The 15,960-nt window shown below is 31.5% G+C and overlaps 2 protein-coding genes across 2 annotated transcripts; one reads left to right on the top strand and one right to left on the bottom strand.

Moving 5' to 3' along the window:
* Positions 1-4,643: 4,643 nt before the first annotated feature.
* On the top strand, positions 4,644-6,839 carry LOC11425201 (actin-3). Its single transcript, XM_003625217.3, has 4 exons — positions 4,644-4,804; positions 4,942-5,335; positions 5,655-6,268; positions 6,441-6,839. Exons 1-4 carry the CDS (start codon positions 4,745-4,747, stop codon positions 6,504-6,506), a joined length of 1,134 nt encoding a protein of 377 aa, XP_003625265.1. The 5' UTR covers positions 4,644-4,744; the 3' UTR covers positions 6,507-6,839.
* Positions 6,840-14,573: 7,734 nt separating this feature from the next.
* Positions 14,574-15,242, bottom strand: LOC11423662 (probable protein phosphatase 2C 43). Its single transcript, XM_039827352.1, has 2 exons — positions 14,996-15,242; positions 14,574-14,905 (listed from the first exon to the last, which is right to left on the bottom strand). The coding sequence occupies exons 1-2, from the start codon at positions 15,115-15,117 to the stop codon at positions 14,734-14,736; spliced, it is 294 nt and encodes a 97-aa protein (XP_039683286.1). The 5' UTR covers positions 15,118-15,242; the 3' UTR covers positions 14,574-14,733.
* Between the last annotated feature and the right edge of the window lie 718 nt (positions 15,243-15,960).

Genomic DNA, 15,960 nt, shown 5'->3' with positions numbered 1-15,960 from the left:
TTATGTTTTTTTTTTTTTGGAAAAGTAGGTTAAACTAAAAATTTGTGTTTGAATTTTTTTTTTAACCGATCCAAGGACCGACTGATTCGATGGGACCAATCCCACAGCCCACTTGCGGGCCCCGTTCTAAGCCAGAGCTGTATGGACTTGTCCATCGAAATTGGCACCAGAGGAAATCGAATCTCAAACCTTGAGAGGAGCACACTCCAAGATCACAAACCAACCACTAAATCAACCCCAAATAGGTGTGTGAAAATTAATTCTATAATCAAAGGTTATAAATGAATTCTTCTCGACCACAATCAAACATATTATAATCAATTATACGTCTTTAGAATCAATTTTGTTCCCTTTAGAAGTGAAACTCAACAAACATTATGTTAAAGTATTTTAATTTCGATATGCAAGTGACTCCACGTATACTTTTTTTTGCTCATAAACAAAATGATAAATAATCATTGAAAATCACACGCACACGAGTATAGATCGTAGCGACAGTTTTTGTCGGTTGAACTTTAACTTATGAACTTTTTATTTATAATTGTTTAATTTAATAACAAACACTCAATTACTTTAACCCAAGTTCGACCAATAATTTTATATCATCTTTTAATAAATTTATATCTTTATATTTTAACATTAAAATACTATAAAACCCATATAGGAAATGCTTAATTAAGCTCTCCAACTTAACAAGCTTCGTTCACATTTTCCCCTAATAAGAATACCTGTTAGATACCAAGACATAATGAGTTAAGCCTCTCCCACTTGGGATGGTCTTACAACCCTTAAGTATTAAAAAACTCTCATTTATTAATGAATTGTCCTTAGCTCATGTTTGAGTCAATTTTAAGTAAATGCACTTAAACTAGTTTGAGTAAGAACTTGAAACTCACAATTTATAATGATATATAGTATACATAAATGTGTTTGATGGAAGTTTTGGTAAGCGTAAATAAATTAGGTTGGTTTAATATCTAAGAACTCATATGTTTACTAGTTTTCATACTTGTGTGTGATAGGAAATTACCCTCCTAAGCCTCTTCAAAAAAAAAAAAAGGAAATTACCCTACTATGTTGATCCATTTCTTGTGGCAATTGCGTTTTTGATCTTGTCTTCCATATAGAAGTGACGATCATTCATCACTGTTTCATCTTTTAGTCTATTCCGCTTTTGTAAGTTTTAATTTCTATCTTGATTTGTATTTTTTAGGTTTATTTTTGAAAAAAAATTTCTAAATTTTAATTCATTGAAGAAAAAATCTTTGTTGTTCAATTACCTTCATCTCAGATTCACATTAAGTTGCGTAAACATATCTAAAACGAGTTTACATGATAAATATACTTAAATTGAATTCACATATGTGTTAAAATAATTCATACCTACGATATGATTGATATCAAACACAACTCTCATGTGGAGGAAAAAAAAAACAATCAAAATATTCAACATATAACTTACCTATGTAACTGTGCAAGTTTCTTCGACCTTTTACCCACTTTATTCACATTTGAAATTAAAATGCAACAAAAGTGGAAGACTAGAAATTTAAATATAGCTTTTAGAAAATAAATGAGACACACGAATTTTAAGGATTATAATTTTTTAATTTTGTCCACAAATTTGCAATTGATATGTCGGATTCGAACCCCAACTTCTTCACTTGTGTTTGTGAGTTTTTAATTGCTTTATCATTTCGTTTATCTAAAAAAAATTGTTTAATTTATGTAAAGGAGGAATAGTTGAAAATTAAATGAGTGTAACTAGCAAAAATCTAATTTAAATATAAAGATATGGTGCGGGTTTGGTTTATAGTATATATCATATATGTGAAATTTTGTAAAAAAAACGTTGTGATGTAAATGTGGATTATAATTGAGTGTTATTATTGATTTTACACATTTAGTATATATTTTGGGATGAGTAGATGAATCTAAAGAGATTGCAAGTCTACCCGTTTTATTTTATATCCTTTGAATTTAAAATGCCATGGTGATAATCATAGGCGACAAACTTGCATCGGTGCTTAAGTTGAGAAGATGATTATGTTGATGTGTTATTTAATATTTAGATTGATGGTGAGATTTTCATAATCAAGGTGGGCTAACATAATTTTAACAAAACCTACGCTATAACATTTGTAACTTGATGCACTAATAATTTTGAAGTCTCTAGGAACATCAACAATGATCTTTGTGAAACGAGAAATCAAATATTGGACTTAAACATGACACAGACATGAAAACAAACCGTGTCATGGTGTCACATTGATCTTAAAATGTCATGGTGATAATAATGGGCAACAAACTTGCATAAGTGCTTAAGTTGAGAAGATGATTATGTAAGTGTGTTATTACTTGATATTTAGATTGATTGACGATGATATTTTCAATAATCAAGACGAGCTACCATAATTTTAACGAAAACTACACTTTAGCGTATATTTTGTAAGTTGATGCACTAATGATTTCCAAGTCCCTGGAAACCTCAAGTGTGATTTTTGCAAAGCGAGAAATCCTAGAGTTGGGCAAACAAGCGACACAAACATGAAAACAAACCATGTCATGGTGTCACCGTAATTTTACCAAACTAATGGATAATCTAACTAAACAATTAGACACATTGCCAAAACCAAAAGGAGGGTGGTCATCAGGGGACAAAGATTGTCCCAAATCTTAAACCATGTTCACATGTTGTATGCTCGGTTGGTAGTTATCCGATGCACGTCTTTGGACATGGTAATGAAAGTGCTCATCAACCGTTGGATCGTTAACAAAGTCTGTTGCTTAGTCAAGAAAGGATCCAATCGTAGTGACGAAAATGGAAGTTGAGAGTAACAAGCGTTTGTGGATTCAACGTAGCAAACAAAACACCCCAACATGTTCTTTTCGACAGTTGCAAACTGAATGCTGAGTTGGTAATGGCACGCACTATCACTTTTTGCACCGTCCCATGTATGATTACTCCCACTCCTACCCCATTTGCCAATAAAAAAAAGTTGGAGTGAAAATTACACACCTCAATATGAAGAAAAGCTGCTTCTCTCAATTAACTAGCCTCGTAACTTTTCTGGTGGGGTCTTTTTCCTTTTTCCTAAGTTGTTTCATCACTTTTCATTAGATCCAGCTCAATTACTACAATATTATGTTGATGTTGATATAATATAGTGCCTTCACGAAAGAGTATTCAAGTTGACATATGCATATGTTAATGTGACATTGAACTAACACAACACTTGAAATAGAAACATAAATCAACTCATTAAGTGATCAAGGACATAGTTTTAACTTCTGTATTACTAAAAATTGAAATAATGTCATTTAGTTTATATTAGTTAAAGATTAAAATAAACACACGGATTCTAAAAAAATAAGATTGATTTAGCCAAAAAAAAGAAAAGATTGACATCCAATAATTCAGATGAGAAAAAAGAGTAACTACCTCTATCTTTTTTTTTAGCAGATGCCAATGAATGATTAAGAGGATCGATCAGGAAATAAAAAATGAAAAGGTCTTTTCTATTATAAAAGTGAAACTTTTTAAATTATTGAAGGATTGTAATTTCTAGATTCTTTTATTGCGTCCAATTAACATTTGCAAGACCTTGCAGAAATGATCAAAAGATTTGAGTGAACGTTGATGATAGCTCGGATCACATTGATAGCACTAAAAATAATGTGTTGGTGGATTGTCCAAGTCCAAGGTGATCGATTCCAATGGTTCGACCTCATTTGTTAAAGTGATTGGTTGAGATCGTTCATAGGTTTTACCAAATGCAATATAGACATTTCGTTTAACATACAACTCAAGATTGTTGGCATTGATATACGTATGTGAGACGAGTTTGATTTGCTCATTGGGGTTCAAACCTTTTGGTTTGAACCTTTGCTTTAAGTGAGGTTTGGAGAGGCTCATGACCATCTTCTAGTTATAAAGTATATGAAAGATCTTAATATGAAGAATATTATCTTTGAGCTAGATACTAAAACTATTTTGGGTGAGGATTAAGTGACCTGATTAATTATGACAATGTTGATTTTGGTTTTATAATTATAATCATAATTACATATTATTTGTTATATTATCTTCTTCTTCTTATTAAAACTCTTATGTTGAGATTATGAAACAAAACAAGATGGTTGTTCATTTTCTCCTAAAAAAAAACATGGCTATTCATTCCTTACTTAAGATGGCCATCTACAATACTTAATATTTCTTACTGATATTACAATATGTATCTTTAACAATTCAATGTCAATGTCATTTTTTCTATCTAGTAGTAGTAATGAAAAGATAAATCAATTCTATTTTAAAATTTAAAAAGTTATAAAATAATTAACAAATTTAGTACCACTAATACATTTTTTATTTTAGTGATTAAGTTGACCTATATTCATTCAGGTAAAAGTAGTAAAAATAGAAAAAAGTAATTTAGGAGATTCGAAGGAGAAAGATGAAAGAACAGAAACAGATGATGAGGTGCGGAACTGGAAAGCAAGTAAAAGGAGAGCAGTGCCAGCTATTTCCAACACGAAACATGGCCCGTTGATGACATATTCCAAACCAACGGTCAGGATCGAATCTAAAGCAATTTGCGTTTCATTTCACACGAATTTACACTCGCGAACTTTCCCTTTTTAAAACAACAGAGCGCGTACTAAGCTTAAACAACACAACAAAACATTCACGCACACATTCCTTCATCATATCATCTGTGTCTGTTTCTTCAACAAATCAACAACAATGGCAGAATCAGAAGACATTCAGCCCTTAGTTTGCGACAATGGAACCGGCATGGTCAAGGTATCAATCAATCTATCTCATTTAACTCTCTAATATCACTGACACATGTGATTAAGTAAATTATATCATTTTCTCAAATTACGTATCCCATGTGTGTTTGTGCTTCATAGATTTAATTTTTGTTGTTATTGTTTTAGGCTGGTTTTGCAGGAGATGATGCACCAAGGGCAGTATTCCCTAGCATAGTAGGACGTCCACGTCACACAGGGGTAATGGTTGGAATGGGACAAAAAGATGCATATGTTGGTGATGAAGCACAATCAAAAAGAGGTATTTTGACATTGAAATACCCAATTGAGCATGGGATTGTTAGTAATTGGGATGATATGGAGAAGATCTGGCATCATACTTTCTACAATGAACTTCGTGTTGCTCCTGAAGAACACCCTGTCCTTCTTACTGAAGCACCTCTTAATCCTAAGGCTAATCGTGAGAAAATGACTCAGATCATGTTTGAGACATTCAATACTCCTGCTATGTATGTTGCTATTCAAGCTGTGCTTTCCCTTTATGCGAGTGGTCGTACAACTGGTAAATTACTTCATCTTTGATGTTGCATGTGTAAATTGTGTTCTATTCTAGTCTAGTAAATTGTAATTTTCATTTCATTATGAGTTTTGTATGAATCGCCAACATAGACACCAGACACACAACACTAAGATTGAAATGGAGGTAATTGAATCATTGAATGTAATAACATATGTCATCGTGTTGTTAGACATCGGCTTTCAATCCAAAGTGTCGATGCTACATACTTTTGTGTAATGAATGATGAATATGATTTGAAGGAGTAGCCATGTGATGATGCAAACTAGGCATGAGTTGATGTGATTTTCTGTGTTTTATGTAGGTATTGTTCTGGATTCTGGGGATGGTGTTAGCCACACGGTTCCTATTTACGAGGGATATGCACTTCCACATGCAATCCTTCGTTTGGATCTTGCAGGTCGTGATCTCACTGATGCATTGATGAAGATTTTAACCGAGCGTGGCTACACTTTCACCACTTCAGCAGAGCGAGAAATTGTAAGGGATATGAAGGAGAAATTGGCTTATATTGCTCTTGATTACGAGCAGGAGTTGGAAACTGCTAAAACTAGCTCAGCTGTTGAGAAGACCTATGAGCTACCTGATGGGCAGGTGATCACGATCGGTGCTGAAAGATTCCGATGCCCAGAAGTTTTGTTCCAGCCATCCATGATAGGGATGGAATCTCCTGGTATCCATGAGACAACATTTAACTCGATCATGAAGTGTGATGTTGACATTAGGAAGGATCTCTATGGTAACATCGTGTTGAGTGGTGGTTCAACAATGTTCCCTGGTATTGCTGATAGAATGAGCAAGGAGATTACAGCATTGGCTCCTAGTAGCATGAAAATCAAGGTTGTAGCACCACCAGAGAGGAAGTACAGTGTCTGGATTGGAGGTTCCATTTTGGCATCTCTCAGCACTTTCCAACAGGTAAGTTAATGGATTTTGAAATGATAATTCAGTAAATAAATCAGGAAATTTCATTTCAACAATAAGTACAGGTTATAAAAAGTAGGAGGAAAGAACAAATGTGTTTTACTGAGGCTTAGGTGTGTCATTTGTAATGTGTTATTTTCTGATATATTTACCTTTTCTTGTGCAGATGTGGATTGCAAAGGCAGAATATGATGAATCTGGGCCATCAATAGTACACAGGAAATGCTTCTAAGTTCAAATCATGGTCGATGAGAGCTGGATTAAGGAAAATTTAATATATACTTTGTACTACAAAAATACCATCTAGTTGGTTGAGGAACTTCCATTTCCTATTCTTTCTTTGATCACGTTTCTTTGTGTTTTCCTTTCTTGATATGTTGGGATAAGAACATGAAAACTAGCAAGATATGTAAGATTCAATTTTCCCTCATTTTGTTGTAGAGATATGTATTGTTTACTGATTTGGTTTGTTTGAATCAACAAATCTTTTCATTAAGTGTTCTGGCAGTCATAGTGGTATGTGTTTGATTTATAATTATATGATACAAAAAGTCATTGATAATCACTTTCTCGTCTTCTATCTTGATACTTTATGAAGCCCTACGTTTCATAAGCTATAAGCCAACTTGATAAACGTAAATTATAATTTCTTAGATTTAATCCTTACAAATTTTTTATTCAATTTTTGTCTCATCTTTTATTTATTTTTTTTAAAAAAAAAAGTGTTTTCAGTCTTGCATTAATCTCTATAACAATACATTAAGGATTAAAATTAAAAAAAAATTAGGGACTTAACTTAAAAATTGTGAGTGTTGTAAATATTAAAAACAAATTTAATTTGAAACCTAACCAATTTGTAAAAAAAAATCACAATATTTTTACTTATATGAAATGTAAATTCAAACAACAAATGAAATAAAAATTGACAACAAATATTTAAAAAAGTTGGGCAAAACATGTTTTTAAGAAGCCAATTTTATTTGTAATTAACTGTTTAATAAAAAGATTAATAATGTCTTTTCAATGTAAACAAATAGGTTATTTGTAAGAACTTTTTTTTTTTTTTGTTTTGTTTTGAAGGAAGGTTATTTGCAAGAACTTATTATCCATTTCATTTGTTTCCGACTATTGTTGATTTTTTTTTTCTAAAGTTGTTATTAAGTCTAAAAATATCAAACCAATACAAATAAGTCTATCAATGATGTAGTAATTTTTTCACTTTCTTATTCATGCTGATTTTCGACAATCAAACTTGTTTGAATTATCTCAATATTTATTATTTAGGATAACTAAATATAAATAGATACCAACTAATTCAACTTTCAAGAATAGTTTAATTTTTTTTGCAGCAAGTGCTACCCCATCTTCTTGAAAGGATGCGCCCCTGATTGTTCATATTTCATAATAATTGACGGTATTAATAAAGACACAACACTCGTTAATTAGTGTAATTTTTTGAATGTTTATACAAATATATGTACCTCATAAAAATTCGTGAACCATTAAATATCCCACTAATAGTATTAAAAAGATAAACATTAAATAAAGGGTAGAAAAGTCTTTTAAACAATCACTACACTTTAAAAGTTGTGATATTTTCTTATAAATAAGATCAATTTTTGTTTTTGAAAATTTTCCTTATATATAAGTTCGGATGGAGTAACAAATTTTTATTCAACGCATATAGGATCGGATGGAGTATTCGAACGCATATAGTTGTCAACAATAGGACCTTTGGGGTACTGTTCACCTTATAAATACAATGGACAATACTTTCCATTTTTTGTCAATTTTTTTATTTGAAAAAACTTTTTTTTTTTTTTTATTAAATATTGAGGATGATTTTTGTAACAAAAATTTGAGACATGTCATTAACCAATTTTATAGCTTCAATAACCACAAAAATGTACTCCCTCCGTCCTATATCTAAACACCTATTTGACTTTATTTTTGTCATAAATGTTAACTTCTTTTCAAATTACTAGATGCATTTTTTTTTCTTTCTAAACATACCCTAATTAATACTACTAACTTGTATTGAAATATGAATAGTTAAATTTAATACACATACAAACAAAGGACAATTTGGGAACATTAACACACAAAACAGACACATTAATTACACTGATAACTTTTCTTAAGAAATGTGAAAAAATAAAGGGGTTCACATTGAAGGACGGAGGGAGTATGTTAATCATTTTTTTTGACTTAATTGCACTTTTGGACCCCTATCTTTTCAAAAGTTGCGGTTATGGACCCCTAACTAATTTAAATACAAAACAGCCCTCTATGTTTTGATTCTTTGGCAGTTTTGGACCCCCAGTCCATTGTTGATTCGGTCAACACTGACGTGGCACCCTAGGTGAGGTGCCACATGTCAATATTTTTTATTATTTTTTTGCCTTGGGGTCCAAAACTGCCAAAAAATCAAAACATAGGGGGCTGTTTTGTATTTAAATTAGTTAGGGGTCCATAACCGCAACTTTTGAAAAAATAGGGGTCCAAAAGTGCAATTAAACCTATTTTTTTTTATCATAAATTTCATTGACCACTTTGACTACTTCAATAACTACAAAAATTCAAGTCATTAACCAACTATTTTACGTAGTTTCAAGAAATGAACCAATTATTTGACATAGTTTAAAAAAATAATTGAAGTACATATGATATATTTATGTAAAGTAAGTGGTTAATGCTTTCTATTTTTATGGTTATTAGAGTAGTCAAAGTGAATAATGAAATTCATGTTTAAATAATGGTTAACAACATTACAATTTTTTTGTCAAAAAGAAAAAACAACATTACAATTTTGTCTTCTTGTAAAAAAACATACAATTTTATGGTTAACAAAAGTCATAAAATTGGTTAATGGCACAAATCAAATTCTATATTACAAAAATCATCGTTTATATTAAAAAAAAATCAAAAGAATACAATGACCAAAAAACGTTATACACAATACAAGTGTCTCATATTGTTGTCCCAAGTTTGTGTCCAGACAACAACCCTATAACACACCTGAGTGATCGAACATACTATAATATCTCATTTCCTAGCTATATTGTTAACAACCATCCATAAAAAATTATAGGATTAAATGTGTAATTAGTCCTGCATTTTCATCAGTTTTTGGGATTGATCCATGCGTTTTTTTTGTTTGATTTAGGTCCCTGTAATTATTAGTATTATTATTATTATTATTTAATTAAAACTATAAACAAAAAAGGAAGACAAGCGACGAGTGAGAGAAGTAAATTAAAGAAGAAAGGGAACGGCGTGAATGAATAATTCTGTAGATTGATAATCGATTTCGACATCCATCATCAAGTTTCAAGTCTGTAAAAAATAATAATTCTGCAGATAAAAAAAGATGGGTAAAAACCAATACGAATATGTAGTGCAAAAACAGTAACTTGAGAAGAAGATGAAATTTTAGATGGATTATGATTTAAAAGTGAAGAAGTAGACGTGGCGTTTGTCATTTAGGGTGAGCATGTATATAGCTTTGTTCTTTTTGGTGTTTAGGCTTTGTTTGCCCCTCTGTTTGTTGCACTAATTTTTCTGCATTTTCCCTTACTGCTGCTGCGTTAATGACAGTATGCAGGGGTTTGTTTTTCAGTTGTATCAGCTTTGCCAATTTGCACTTCTTGTGTTTGGCTTTTCAATATATGCCGATTAAAAAAAAAAAAAGACATGGTGTTTGTCAATGGTGGTGGTGATGAATTTTAAAGATAAAATGGCTCACATTAATTTATATATAATTTTGTTTTTTAATTAAATCTGAACTAATATTATTTATGTTTTGTCAGATGCCACGTGACATGAAATAATTGGGCCAAGTGGCACTCTGTTAGTTTTACCTTTTTTTTTAACAGTTGATTAACGGAGGGACCAATAACAAATTATTTACAGACTGCAGGGATCAATCTCAAAAACTGATGAAAGTGCAAGGACTAATTACACATTTAAGCCAAAATTATATATACATACATGCATTGTTCTTGCTAATTACTTATTTTTCTTTTTATATATCATTTCTTAGTATCTTTACTAGGTTTACGACTCTTATTTTGTTTATTTATGATATGCTATGGTGTGTTTTTGGTGTAGAGAATTGTAACAAGACTTTCAACTATGTTTTATTGACCGCAGCTCGAAAGCGTGGTAAGCATTAGAAGCGTATTAGAAGCTTTAAAAAAAAGTGGTGTTATTGGTGGGAGGTTTAATGTTCCTTAAAATTATTTCTATGTTGATATCATTGTGATTGTTCTATATTTGAACTTGAACGTGTATATAAGAGTATAGAGCAAATCTTATTGTCCTCCAAGACTTGCTATGTACTCTCACATTTCATTCAAATCCAAAGACAAAACAATCACATATCATCAAGAAAATCCGGTCTAATTCCTTAAAAAATAATTTACCTTCCACTAACACTACTTCCCTTTAAAGCTTGTCATGCACCTCTATAACTTACCCCCGTTGTTCAACCACAGCCGATAGAGTATACACTTGCAAGCTTGTTATCAATTCCCTGCACCAAAAACACACTATTGCATATCATCGATAAACAAACAAAAAACCAATAGCTAGCTAAAATACTAATAAGTGATAAATAAATAAAAAAGAAAAACAAGTAATTAACAAGAAGAAGCCACGTGGATGAGTTGTTAACAATGTTAGCAACTTCCTCATTTGTGACCAAAATCCACCTGATCCATATATAATGAATTTATCAATGTCTTTTAAGACAATTGTTTAAATCTCTAGTTTTGCTGATAGCAAAGGTTCTATAAAAATTGAAGTCACATGTTCCTCTGCGGGACTTCAAATGATCTCCTTACATTGAACTGTGTCATCTTCATATATGCATTTCCCATCATTGACTTGTCTGACAAGTCAACAAGCAATGAGCAGCTTAGAAATGAATAACAAAAATAAAAATATAGACATATTTTTTTAGAACGGAACGCATATATTTTGTTGCATGGTTACTTATAATAGAAGGTAAATTGAATGTAAAAAAAATAGAATAAATCAAAAGAAAACCTTGCTTAAGCCTTTAATACGCCATGCTCCAAAAACATGGAGGTAAATACTATCATCCATGTTAGCCATTTTTTTCTTGAATATCCAAAAATTCACAATTGTGATCTCTCACTATTTGTTTAACACGCAAACTTTTTAATTGACAACACCCTTGTGAGATCCATGTAAAGTAGGTGAGTCTCTAACATTGATTGAACTCGTTTGTTATAGATTTAAAAAAAAGTAATTTTTTTGTTGTATTCCTGATAATGATTTTTATGAAAATTGATTCAAAAATAAGAAATTTATTCAAACTCATTTGTTATAAATTAAAAGAGTAATTTTGACATTTATTACCTTATATTTATTGTTATAGATTTAACATTATAAAAATCACAGTTTTTTCAAAAAAATGTTTGTCAAAAACGATTTTTATGAGAATCTATTCAAAATAACTACTCATTTTAATCTTTATTTTTGTTTGAAATTTTACTATAAAAAAAACTGCACAAAAATATAAAATACTTGAATTGACTTTTTACAACAAGCTATTCAAATCAATTTCTCATTTGAAGTTTCTTTAAAAATTTCTTTGCTAAACAATTATAACAAAAATATGATAGACTAAAAAATTATTTTTAGTAAAAGGTATTACAAAGAGACACTTACAGTTTCCCTCTCCATATAAAATACAAATCATACAAGTAAAACTATACCTATCTCTCGCTTTCCCTCACACTAATAACCCCTTCTAGCAAACTCAATAAACTTACCTATGTCTCAGAAACAACTTACTCCAGAACGATAGAGTTGTACAACCTGTATTCTCAATAACTCGAGGATTAAAAAGATGTCACTCTAGTTAGCCCTCTTAGGGTTTAGGGTAAAGATATATATATATTTTTTTAAAGATATATGGGTTTTGGTGGGTTTGAACGAAAGCTTCTGTTGTTGATTTTTTAATGTGGATGATGATTATTTGCAAAGGATTGTGAGAATGGAGGTGATGATGAAAAACCAAGGTGTTAATGTATTTATGCAAAACTCTCTACATTTTATTTTCTTCTTAAGCTCACTCTTTCTATTATTTTCTATACCTTTTTTTATTTTCCTCCTATTATGCCTTTCTTTGCTCTGATTCATGGTTCCTATTTATACTTAAAAATTAGGTTAAAGTGTGAGCCTGATGATAAAAATGTAGGGCTGGAGATGGTGCCAAAACATAGTTGGTGAGTTGTTGAAAAATGCAGTGTAAGCTTAGAACGGTGGAACCGTAAAAGCAGGTGGTAAAGAGCCGTTAGAGTGTTGCTGAAAATAGAATAAAGGCTTGTTTGGCTTAGCGGTGAAAATTGTCCAAACCGGCGTTTTATGTGAAGCTACCTTTTGTAGCTTTTAAAAACCACGGCAGAAAGTGCCTTGTAACGCGGTATTTGCACTTCCACCGCTTTAACAAACACATACTAAGGGGGTGTGCTGGCACGTTGTAATTTCTGTTTCTTTATTTGTGCTGTAGAGATGTAAATGCAATGAGAATATGAACTAATGGGTCAAATGAATGTATCTTTTACTTTGATTTTTTCTTAGATTTTTTTTATGGAAATAAAAATGAAAAAAAAATATTACAAAATAAAACAAAGATTGAGATTACCTTTACAGACATCTATACCAATTCTAAGGCTCAATTAGACATTTTGACAACATCGAAAGCCAAGTTTATTTTTGTTTATCGGCCAAATACCTCTCTGGGTCCTTTAAGTTTCATATTTGTTTCAGATAGATCTTTTAAATTTCTAAAGTTTCAGATGGTCCTTTAAGTTTTGAGTTTGTTTCGGATAGGTTCTTTAAGTTTCTAAGGTTTCAGATAGGTTTTTAAGTTTCGAGTTTGTTTCAGATATGACCTTTCTGTCAACCTCCGTTAAGCCAAAGTTGATTTGTCCGTTAAGTCAAAACTGATCTGGTTGGGGAAAAAATTGAAGCCAAGTGTCAAAGAGAACCACCTCACCCACTTAACGGACAAATCATCTTTGGCTTAACGGACATAACAACTTTGGCTTAACGGAGGTTGATCGAAAGGACCTGTGTGAAACAAACTCGAAACTTAAAGGATCTATCTGAAACCTTAGAAACTTAAAGCATCTATCCTAAACAAACATGAAACTTAAAGGACCCAGAGAGGTATTTCGCATTGTTTCTTCAAACCTCTAGGTTTTTATCCTAAAGATATTAACTTTGTAGCATCCACATTTTTTATGGATGATGTTTTGGTGTCCGATATATGTATGGACACATTTGATTACATTCAATTAATTCATTTTTTTTTTTCAATTTTCGTCAATGACAATGTCGGTGTTTCACAGTATATTTGTCAAATTGAACAAATGATTATGCGTTTCTTCAACTTGAGTGCCTTTCCATTTGTGTTTTTCTGTTGATTGAGAATGAGACCATGGTGATGTAGCCAACCTACCCATATAGGCAGACCACTAATAAAAGGATGTTTGTGTATAGAATGCAGCGAGATTCAAGTTACACCGTAATAAAACTGATATACCAAAAAAAAAAAAATCTTGTGGTATTCAATCAAGATTTTTATAAAATCTAAATTAATTTTGTGGTATTCAATTATGACAATCAAATTTTTTTTTTAAATGCAACGAAATCCGGTAGTATTCAATTAAGATTTCTCACAACTTATAAATTATCTCATGGTATTCAAAAATACATAGATTTAAATGAATTCTTTGGCGAAATGGATTTTGTGAGATTTTTAGTTAAAATACATTTATCCAACAATCTCACGTAAAACCTTAGATTTTGACATACTCTTCCAAATCTATTTTCGTTCCTGACGTCAACATTGTTTATACGCCGGTTTTTCTTTTCTTTGTCAAACATGCTTGTTGCTTGTCAAAATCTTCATCCATATAAAACTTTTTGTTTTTTATGCAGTAAACTGAAATCGGAACTTGTTTTATCGAATTATTCTAATCACATGGCACGATTTTCATACTTATGTCAACTTGCTAATAGTGTTCCTTAAAACATAAAGTACTTTGGAATTTTAACCAATCTCCCCCTCAATATTGTGTTGTTGTTGTTATCAATATTATTATTATTTATAATAAGTAAGTGTGATTTTTATTGTTTGGAATTTTTTTATTGATTTTTCTATTGAATTATACAAAATGAAATTCTATAGCAAAGTTTATCTAATGATACTATTATTTCACCCTCACAAAGTGTTGTTGAAGCTGTAAACGAATAATTTGGAAATCCATAAAGTACTTTAAAATTCATTAAAATCTATGTTATAAATCCATTAAAATCCCGCATTCAGAATCAAAGATATTGATAAATAAATAACAAAAGAATCCATATATGTATATACACCTCTCGTGGATTGTTGTTTACGATGTTAGCAGCTTGCTCATTCATGAGTAATTTCCAGAATCCACTATATATCCAAATATAACGAATTTATCAGTGTCTTTTAAGACTCTTGTATAAATTGTGAAAATTGAAGTCACATGCTCCCCTGGTGGGGCTTGGGAAAATCTCGTTGTAGTGAACTCTGCCTTCTTCATGTACGCATTTCCTATGCATCTGCTTGACTCTCAAGTCATCAAGCACATCTTAGCTTAGAAGTGAATCAAAGAAATGAAAATATAATCATATAGTAGAAATCAAACATACCTTGTTAAGCCTTTAACACGCCATTTTCCAAAATCATAGGTGCAAATACTATCATCATTTGGATGCAATATTGCGAGGTCTTCTCGAATATCTGAGTTTTCACAATTGTGATCTCTGGCCATTTGCTTAACATGCAACCTTTTAAATGGACCATCACCCTTATGAGAAACAAGAATAGCGCGTGAGTCTCCAACATTAGCGAGATAGAGCTTCCCTCTCCATAAAAAAAATTGAATGTGAGTAGAGAGAAAATATTAAAGGAGAAAGGAAGAATGTATGGAAATAAAAAACTGAATGTGGGTTAAATGAATGAATGAATATTGAATATGTTGACCCCACCACGTGGGGTATGTTCCAGCCAAAGGAAAAATGCATGAAGCAATTTCCTAGCCAAAGTCTTCTATACATTAAATGCACATATGAGTTTTCTTTCCAACAGTAAAGCTACACTTTAGCTTGCAGAACATAGCCTAGCCTTTCGGTGCACACAAGTTTGAAGGTTTGCTATTGTTACAGGTTTCACACTTTTGTTGTGTGACTTTTAGTGTAAGAGTGTGTGAACCAAATCCAACTCTTACGGCTTCATTTCTCTTATAAATAGAGACAATGATAGTGAAGGAAAGCATTGAAGCAGAAGTGAAAATACAAAGCTTCTGTGTGTGTAGAAGTGTGTGAGAGGAAAAATAGAGTGTTGAGTAAATCCAGAGAGTGTGGGAAAAATACATCGGGTGGGTATCATCTCTATAACTTCTAGGTGCTATAAAATAATAGCATTAGAATAGAAGTAGGTCTCACGGAAAACACTATATTGTATCTCTTGTGTGTGTGAGAGAGTGGAGAAAATATTGTAATATTCTTTAATATAGTGGAATATTTTTCGGAGTTTGTCCCGTGGTTTTTCCCTCGGTATTAGAGGGTTTTCCACGTTAAATATTGGTGTTCATTTTTTTTATCGCTACCGCTGC

Source organism: Medicago truncatula, chromosome 7 (assembly GCF_003473485.1).
Source record: "Medicago truncatula cultivar Jemalong A17 chromosome 7, MtrunA17r5.0-ANR, whole genome shotgun sequence".
Classification (NCBI taxonomy): domain Eukaryota; kingdom Viridiplantae; phylum Streptophyta; class Magnoliopsida; order Fabales; family Fabaceae; genus Medicago; species Medicago truncatula.
This window is presented reverse-complemented; position numbering and strand designations above follow the sequence as displayed.